This window comes from Lactuca serriola, chromosome 8 (genome assembly GCF_051521515.1).
Source record: "Lactuca serriola cultivar US96UC23 chromosome 8, Lser_US96UC23_V15, whole genome shotgun sequence".
NCBI classification, from domain to species: Eukaryota; Viridiplantae; Streptophyta; class Magnoliopsida; order Asterales; family Asteraceae; genus Lactuca; species Lactuca serriola.
The window spans coordinates 283,184,135-283,193,645 of NC_136415.1; the positions used below are offsets into that span (position 1 = coordinate 283,184,135).

General features: G+C 35.3%; 1 protein-coding gene across 3 annotated transcripts; it reads left to right on the plus strand.

Moving 5' to 3' along the window:
* Positions 1-227: 227 nt before the first annotated feature.
* Positions 228-5,076, plus strand: LOC145069205 (putative glucose-6-phosphate 1-epimerase). 3 transcript variants are annotated; one of them, XM_079016156.1, is made up of 10 exons: positions 232-861; positions 1,034-1,186; positions 1,294-1,368; positions 1,451-1,498; positions 1,603-1,760; positions 2,331-2,462; positions 2,877-2,979; positions 3,069-3,168; positions 4,522-4,768; positions 4,853-5,076. In XM_079016156.1, exons 2-9 carry the CDS (start codon positions 1,106-1,108, stop codon positions 4,743-4,745), a joined length of 921 nt encoding a protein of 306 aa, XP_078872282.1. In that variant the 5' UTR covers positions 232-861; positions 1,034-1,105; the 3' UTR covers positions 4,746-4,768; positions 4,853-5,076. The 3 variants fall into 3 exon arrangements, with proteins under 3 accessions (XP_078872283.1, XP_078872282.1, XP_078872281.1); XM_079016155.1 differs by having other exon boundaries at positions 232-1,186; XM_079016157.1 differs by lacking the exon at positions 2,331-2,462 and having other exon boundaries at positions 228-1,186.
* The last annotated feature ends 4,435 nt before the right edge of the window (positions 5,077-9,511 follow it).

The window sequence follows — 9,511 nt, forward strand, 5'->3', positions numbered from 1 at the left end:
ATGATTATATTTTATATAACTAAAAAAATCTATTAAATAATAATTTATTTAAAATAATTGATTAATAATTTTGAGTTTTTATTATTAAATTTTAATTAATTTTATAACTATAATTTTAATATTTATATGTAAATTTATATTGAAAGTTACCATTTTCAAAAGGTGAAATCCACCCAACATTTCAATTTTATCCGTTGTCACTCCTTAGTCGTTACTGTGAACACGAAAAGCCACACATAACGCACAACGAACAACGTGCAGGGGCGGTGTTTCATTGTGGTAACGACGTTCCACCCTTACACGTCATAAAAGCGGCCGAAGCCGTTGCCCACTCAAGGAAAATGATGCGACGATCGTGTGAAAGAAGACCTGCTGAGTGCTGTCCTACCCAGCAGCCTTATCCTCACTCTACCCTCGTATGAGCTCACGAGCATGATTGTTTCGTTCTTAGGATTTAGAATACACGAGGACCAAAATTAGAAGGCAATTTTGGTTCTTTCTTTCGAAGGAACATTTCGTGATTTCACCAAATTCGTATCGTTTTCTCAAGACCTAATTGGAGGGCGACAAATGACTTGACGGCAACTTTAGACAGATTAGAGGTTTCCTACCGACCAAATAAACCAATTGGATGAAATATTCCCAATCGCTATCCCAAAAAGCCACGAAAACGGAGACAGATTCGCATTGAAAAGAAACCACCATGGATCACCTTTCCTTCTTTGTTCTGTTAACTCTTACCCTTTCTTTCATTCATCCAATCTTTCTTATGAAACCCCAAAATGGGTGTCACTACAAAAGCCCCACCTCAAATTTGGTCTCCATCAAAATCCATCAATATCAAGAAAATCAAAAGGAAAGGTGTCGTCTTTTCTAATTTCTATGCAAGTTTCTATTCACCTGTCTCTTGGATATAGCGAAATTCGCAACATATTCCATGTCAATTTTGAAATTTAGAACTATAAGTAGTAACTTTGTTTAAAAAAAATGAAAGTGGAGAGTTTTTGATGTTCTTGATTGTGTCTGTATGTAGCTGGAGTGGACAAAAGAGCATCCATTAGTGAAGAGAATAAGATTGTGGAGGTGGTTTGCTACATTAAATCAAATGCCGAATGGTTATGTGTTTAATGATTACAAAAGTTTGCCCAGAGTTTTGCTTTTTGAACCTGGTGGTTCTTCTGCTGAGGTATCATCCTTCCTCTTTATCTTTAACACACACACACACACATATATATCTTGTAATGTAAAAAAGATTATAATTTTGTTACTCGATGCTTAATTACTTAATTGCAGGTCCTTCTCTATGGTGGGAAAGTTGTCTCATGGAAGAACAGTCAAGGTGAAGAATTGCTTTTTATGAGCAAAAATGTAAGCAGTTTTAATGAGAATCAGATAATCAACAACTAAAATTACATCAATCTCTAATTTCTTACTTGTTTCTTCTTCATAGACTGGTGGAAGATTTCCTAAAGGAGGTATTTCGCTTTGTTTTCCACAGGTAAGCCATGCAGAACAATCTCAAATATATATTTTCTTTTACAAAATTGTTTGTTATATAAACTCTTGGGTTTTGTGATTATTATATTTCTTTTATCCTTTCAGGTAGCCAATACAGGGATGATGAAGGAGATTTGTTGGTCAAAGAAAAACGCAAAGTCATTCGATAACATCCCCTTGCGTTTGACTCCTACAGGAAACCCATCTTCAGTAGATCTAACCTTAAAAACTACAGCAAATGATTCCAATACATGGCCACGTAGGTAAGATAATTACCCATATTTTTTAAACGAAAATTTGGTTTTATTTATTGCTAACTAGACAGAATAGGTTGTACTTGTACTGTGTTTGACATGCACTACACTCAGACAACTATTGATGTCAATATGACAAAAGTGCAACTTTTTGTCCCACCCAGAAAGTGGGTCATGGATTTGCTCTCGATCTCTTGTATGTGCAAAAGACGTAAATACCCTCCTCATCCTTATCATCAAAAATAGCTCTAGAAAGTTTGTCGAGGACATTTTAGTCATGTCCCGTGTAACAAACGCAGCCTTCGGCTGCGTTTATTACACATGACCGGATTGGAATAGACTAGACAAGCTTTCTAGAGCGGTTTTTGATGATGAGAATGAGGAGGGTATTTACGTCTTTTGCACATACAAGAGATCGAGAGCGAATCCTTGTCCCACCTTCTGGATGGGGCAAAAAGTTGCACTTTTTGTCACATTGACATCAATCGCTGTCCCAGTCGGGTGCATGTCAAACACAGTACAACATGTTCTGTCTATTGTGTAAAGGACACACATTCTTACCAACTAATATTTATACAGCTTTGAGTTGCGCCTTCGAGTTTCTTTGGGTCCAGACAAAATGACGATAATTTCATACATTAAGAATACCGACAACGCATCCCTTTCGTTCACATTTGCTCTTCAAAATTACTTATCAGTATCAGATATGAGGTTTTTCTTTTTTTATTTATTTCAAAGTTTCAAGCCTTAACAATTGGGCTAAATGCAAGAAATAGCAACTTACTTTTATCTTGTTGTGTATCATAGAAATCTACTTCCATTTCTTTCTATTACAACATTGTATATATATTTGGTTTTATCTTTATAAGGCATTGTACATTGAAAATTTTACCCAACATAGCATTGTATGTTCAATAGTTTCTTCATTAAGACATTATACTTTGAAAAATTTACCCTGTTATTTATAGCAATGAAAATTGCTTTGTAATTAAAGTGCAATGTTGTAATAAGAAAAATCTAAAGTAAGATACTATAATAAACAAATCAATGAAAATTTGTTGCTATTTCATGCATTTAATCTTTAATTGTTTTCATTCAAAGTCTGACATGGGGTTTCGTTTTCAGTGAAGTGAGAGTTGAAGGATTAGAAACACTTGATTTTCATGATAATCTGCAGCAGGGAAAAAGATTCACAGAGCAACCCGATGCTATCACTTTTGATGGAGAGGTCACTCACATTCTAAATGCATACATATTTTTATATAATTGTAATGATTATTAATTTTTTTAATGAATATGATATGTATTCTTTGATAGGTGGATAGGGTTTATACAAAAACACCAGGTAATATAGCAATCATAGATCATAACAAGAAGAGGACAATTGTGATACGTAATGAAGGCCTCCCGGATGCTGGTATTTTTTTAAATGTTTAAATATTAATATTTTTTTCATTATGTTCTTTAGTTGTTTGTATTCAAGAGTGATATCAAAGTGCATATTTATATTCTATTATCATAGCTAACATTCATATTCAATTAGCTTAAAAGTGCATATTTAAAAGACTCATGTGTCAAATCGAATACTTTTTTTTATATTTGATGTCTTGATGCATGCTAAAAGTCTAGATTATGAGGAGGGCATTCATGTCTTTTTGGGTGGAAAAAAAGTTACAATTTTGTCTCATTGACATCAGTTTCAATCCTTGTCCTAGTTCCTAATGCCCACCAAACAAAAAACACAGTACAACCTGTTATGTCCTCTTCTATCCTGAATGTAGAATCTATCTTTAAGAATAGGGTTGTTCACTATTTGGATAAAACCGAATTGTCCAATTGGACAATTTGGTTCGGATTTTTGGATTGGTTTTCAACAAAACCGAATTATTATTTTGGATTTCGGATTAGTTTTGGTTTATAAAATAAAAACCGAATAGTCTAAAAAAACCGAATAACAATTTGTTATGTATTTATTTTCAATCAATCTATAATTATTTATTAATTTTATAATTTTTTTCCAAATAAGTTCAGAAAGTTTTACCTAATAAAAGACATCAATACATACTTTCTCTTAAAAGTTTTTAATCTATTAAATAATAAACTATAATATAGCTTCTTAGTGGTTGTTTATAAATGTTAAATCACAAGTAAATAATTTGTTTTTGCATCTTCTGTAAAATTAGATAATATTATAATTCTATGTCATTTTAAAATGTTCTGGTTTTTGAAAACCGAATTATAAAAACCGATCCAACCAAATTATAATTGGATCGGATCGGATCGGATTTGAATTTAGTTTGGACTATTCGGATCCATATTTTGAAAACCGAAATAAATTTGGATTTACTTAATTGGATCGGATTGAACCGATCCATCCAAACGAACACCAATCAAGAATTAGGGAAATTGTCAGAAAAGTCACAATATTTTTAGGAAAGTTACACTTTAGTCCCAAGATTTTTTTTTCGAACATGAAAGTCCCAATTATTTGTAAAAACACGATAATATGTCATTTCTTGTTAAAAGGAAAAAAAAGACTTTTTTATAAACTTGAGCCAAAATGAAATAATCGGGACTTTTATGTTAAAAAAAAAAAAAAATCTTGGGACTAAAGTGTAACTTTCTTGAAAATATTGGGACTTTTCTGACCATTTCCCCAAGAATTATGTCCGAAATGCATATTTTTTTTGTCTTCTTTTAACTTCAAGATTCATGTTAAAATGTAGATTTTCGTGTTCTTTAACTTGTATAAATTTATGAAAAACCGTAGGTTTGTGGACCCCATGGGACAATGCAACAAAGGCATCAGAAATTGGTTTTGGAGATAAGGATTACCAAAACATGTTGTCAGTGGATTCGGGTGTTCTTGAGAAACCAATCATTTTAAAACCATTGGAAGAATGGAAAGGTTATCAAGAGCTTTCGATTATCTCTTCAAGCTATTGTAGTGGCCAATTGGACCCTAAAATGGTGGCATTTTATGCTAAAGTGTAAGCATACAATACATGATACATCAGGTATTGTTCTTGTTCTTGTTATTGATGTTTTTATCTTTTTGTTTGAAAGTCAAAATGTCAACTTTTTGTTTTTTATGTTTTCAGGGTGTTTATGCAATTAATTCTCAGAGTTTCAACCATGAAGAAGTAGATTTGTAGGTTTATGGTTTTGTATAAATTTGTTATTTATATTTGTATTAGGAATTTACAAATAATTTGGTTGTTCATGTCGATTGCACTGATGCTAAAAACTTCAGCTGCTCTCGAATAGCTTCTTGGGTTTTAGAAAATATCTCTTTATTCATAAATAAATGGGGTATTCATAAAAATGACCATATGATTGAAAGATTTTATTTTAAAGAAAGAACAAACCGTTTTTTTTAGATAATTGAAAATAACAAACCATCTTCGAAATTGATAATATTCACATGGAATTAGCTTGATGCAAACAATATCAAAAAGAAATTAGCAATTTAGTTTTAATAATATTAGCGATTATCATTTGGAATTAGCTTGATGAAAAAACTTTTTTTTTTTGTCAACAAAGCAGATACTATTTGTTCTTCAAACTTCCTTTGGTTATATAATCATGTCAATGTTATATAATCCTTAATTACTTATCAAAAAATTCCTAATATTTACTGGCATTAAGTTTATTTGGAAATAGTGGTTATTTAGTGTTAACGTACATCCTATATAGATATTTTTGGTTGTTTTCGTTTTTCCATTAGCCATTTCCACCATAAAGGGTTCGTTGAACTTCTGGGGTTGTTGATTTAGCAAATATTTGAATTTATTACTAACGAAACTTCGTTCCGCCCCACTATCAAATAAGATGCATGAATACGAGTTGTTAAGTAGGAACGTACCGGTGACAACGGCTGGGTCCCGCACTGCTTCACCCTGACCCATTGTCAGCACTCTCCCTGCTGCACCTGTCCCTTGATTGTTTGCGTTGGGGAAATTTCGCCTGAAATGCCCGGTTTTCCCACATCCGTAACAGGTATAACTGGCTCCAACATTGGTGTTGTTATTGTTGTTGTCGTTGTTGTTGTTTGTCATCTGGTTCTGTTGAAGCTGACCCGACAATACTTTGCTGTATGGCCCTTCCGGTTGCACCTTGTGCAATTCATCTCTCTGCACTCCTCGTGATGGTGGAAGTTGCATTTGTTACACTTGGGAAGATTTCCTGAATACTGCTTTGGAGTATTTGGCGTGGATGAGGCTGGAGCATGTGGTGTGGTGGTAGCTTGAGTCGCAGCATGGACAGTCACAATTTGTTTCTTCTTAGACGATTCCGAGTTCTATTTTCACTTTCTCTTGTTGTTTCTCCCTTTCTTGCTCTCTTCTTCCTTCTTAACCTCCGCTTCCACTGTTTTGGCACCCTTCTTATTGCCATGATCATACAGTTTCTTGGCCAGTTTCTTGGCGCTATCAAATGTCTCAGGGTTTGCCGCAATCACATTCCCTTGGATAGGTGCAGTCAATCCCCAGATAAACCTCTCAATCTTTTTCCCTTATGAGGTGATCATTTCGGGACACAGAAGAGATAACTCACTAAACCTGGACATGTATGCGTCGATATTGGAGTTTTGAACCGTGAGGTTCAACAACTCTTGTTCCATCTTCTGAATCTCACCTCTAGGACAGTATTCTGCCAACATCATCTTTTTCAGCTCTTCCCACGGCATTGCGTTCGCCACTGGGAGTGTCATGGCCTCTACGTGGCCATTCCACCAGGATAGGGCTTGATCAATGAACGTGCAGGCTGCGAACTTGACCTTACACTCATTCGGACACCCACATATTTCAAAAATGGATTCTACTTTCTCGATCCATCGCTTCACGGCTATTACGCCTCCTGTCCCATTAAAGGTTTGAGGTTTGGCGTTGGTGAAGTCCTTATAGGTGCATGGTCGTGCGGCTCCATGGTTTGTCCCTTGATTTGTGCTTTCGGTTCCTTGTCCGTTGCCTTCTCCGTTGTTTCCATTGCGAATCTGCACAAGTACTGCAGTGACCGCAGCGGACACTGCTGCTTGGAATGCAACCGATTTTATCTCAGGTGGGGTCAGTGTTGCATTGTTTCCACGGTTGGGTCTTTGAGGCATTTTTCTGTCATGGAATGGAAAGATGTTGAGTGCCTATTTTTTTTTTTGCGAGTTTGGGCTAGGCGTATAGCGTGTGTATTTAAGTAATTTCATGCATTAACATAGAGTCGATAGTACATAGCATAGTACACATAAGGGAAACCTAATACTAGTAATAAATACTACTGATCCTAATCGTACTGAGAAGTGCCTAATGGTTGTAGCGAAATCATATCCCAAAATGATGTACTGAGCCATCTCGGTTATCTCTTCGATGACCTCATCCCTTTCCTGCTCTACTCGCATTGCTTGTGCCTCCATAGCAAATAGTTGTTGTCGAAGTGTGGCAACCTCTGCTTCCAAAGAGCGATCCTCAACAACGGGGTTCCCTGGTGGAGCATGGTGGTCTTGGTGTGCCTCATCGGTAGGTGGTTCGACGGGGGCTTCATTTGTGTCCCCATCCTTCTCCATGTCTTTGTCATTCCTATCAAACTCATAGTTTGTCTCAGTGTACTCGTTGGGCCCAATGCCACGGGATCCCCCTTGTTCTTCCTCGGGATTCGCCTCAAGCATCCCATGGGCCACTAGGGATTGATAAAAATGGACTCCTTGCTGAGCGTCGTCCATGGTGACTGCATGAGGGCTTATGAATAGGTCATGTTTTGATTATCCCTATAGTATATTTTAATTATTTAGATTTTGGGTTCCTAGAGTTATTGGAGAGTGAGGTAGCCTTTTGGATTCATCTCCCGCTATGACGACTCCCGAACACATGTTTGTCATATTCCGAATAAATATAGTTGATCAGGCTATATTTATCCCTAATATGACTACATAACTGCCCAGGTTTAATCATAGTGTTCAATTTCCTCCAGAAGCTTTTATTAAATATTGTTAGGTTATTATGCCCACATAAGTGTGAATTTTTTTTTATTTTGTTTAGAGTTATTTAGTCCCATTGTGTTTATAGTTGCATATCATGTATGGTTAGATATGCTAGTTCACTATAAACATTGCTCAGATACTAACCTGTCAAACCCCCGAACCAGACGACGGAAACGTCTGGGGGGTCGTGTGACTAACAATTGAATTATCATCACAATGAATATACATGAAACATAACACATTCACCACTAACATTACATATAACAACCAACATAGTTCACATCAAGTACATTGTTATAAATTACACAAATTCAAAATATTAATTGTACGATGAGTGATGTTACACAAAATAAATCCATACATACTTGAAAATCTTACTGCTTAACGATTACCTGAGAATACAAGTTATTTTGAAAACGGTCAACATATATAATGTTGGTGAGTTCATAAGTATGTTTGAGTAAAAGTCTTTGTATCTTTCGTAAAAACCCAAAAAATCTGATATTTTCTATAAAATGTCGAAAAATGATGTGAAAATCAAGTATAAATGCATGTGTGAATTTCATAGTTGTAACATATACAGATGTAGTTTAGATTTCTTGTATTGTAAGGAAGTGATAATTGTATATGAATATTTCCCCAGAAAATCTGATATTTTCTGATTTATAATAATGTCGAGGTTCTTGTATCGTTTAATAAGTTATTTTGTATTGACACAATCGAAGGGTTAATTTTCGAAATGTTAAATTTGGTATTGAATCTCAATATGAGCCATTATAACCATACATGATAATGACTAGGTTTCCTGTCTTGGCATTTTTCTACATGCCGGTATTTGCTCAAGGTTTTGTCGCCCTAGACTGGCCTCATCTAGCTGTAGTGAACAGCTAAGGCGTGGGGGTCGCCCCGTATAGATCTATACACAAACTCTCGTTCTCCCTCCAGGAGACTCTGATTATAACTACAAGCAACAATTGTACACTCAAGGTGCCAACCGACACGTCTCACTTGATTCTTAACCTTCCGTAGTATGTTTAATGTTTACGTGTATGTGGTATGTTATCAAACCCAAAGGTACATATATAAGTATACGAAGTTCAATAGTTATGTAAGGGTATAGTTACGATCTACTAAGCATGTGAATTTCAGTCCAAACCCAATTAGCATATAAATGGATCACAAAGGCCTAATAACATGTAAGTGGATAATTTGGGCCCAATAGGCATATAAATGGACCTCAAAGGCCCAACAAACATGTGACCCATAACTCAGGCCCAAAATTAACATGTAAATGGGTTGCAAGGACCAATAAACAAGTCATGGAAAAATATTGGGCTCAATATACACTTGAATGGGGCCTTAAAGTCCATTGGCCACGTAATGTGAAAATTAGGCCCTAGGGGTGGAATTGGTACGGTACCAAGTTTTTTTTCCTCCAAATCGTGTACCGTACCAATTATAATTGGCACAAAGTTTTAGCTACCAATACCGTACCAATGATACTTGGTACCAACTTAGTTGGTTACCAACAAATTTGGTTGGTACATATTGGTATTGGTATATACCAAAATATTTAAATAATATCTATACTTGAAGAGTTTAAGACTATAATTTATATAAGACTTCACATTATAATCATCACTGAATGGTTAGAAAGTTTTCTAAATATGAACGTGAGTTGAAGTTGTGGTCGTCGCTTGTTTTAGTAAATCCTTTTAGTGTCATGTACCTTCCTTAACCTTGTGTTCGTAATTTCTTTTACTATAATGTTTCGTTCAAAAAAGAATCAATA

Excerpts from the sequence above, each read along its gene's own strand:
- LOC145069205 (XM_079016155.1), top strand. The coding sequence starts at position 1,106 with ATGCCGAATGGTTATGTGTTTAATGATTACAAAAGTTTGCCCAGAGTT. Across the intron at positions 1,369-1,450 it reads TGCTTTTTATGAGCAAAAAT|ACTGGTGGAAGATTTCCTAA; the intron begins GTAAGCAGTTTT and ends TCTTCTTCATAG. Across the intron at positions 1,761-2,330 it reads TCCAATACATGGCCACGTAG|CTTTGAGTTGCGCCTTCGAG; the intron begins GTAAGATAATTA and ends ATATTTATACAG.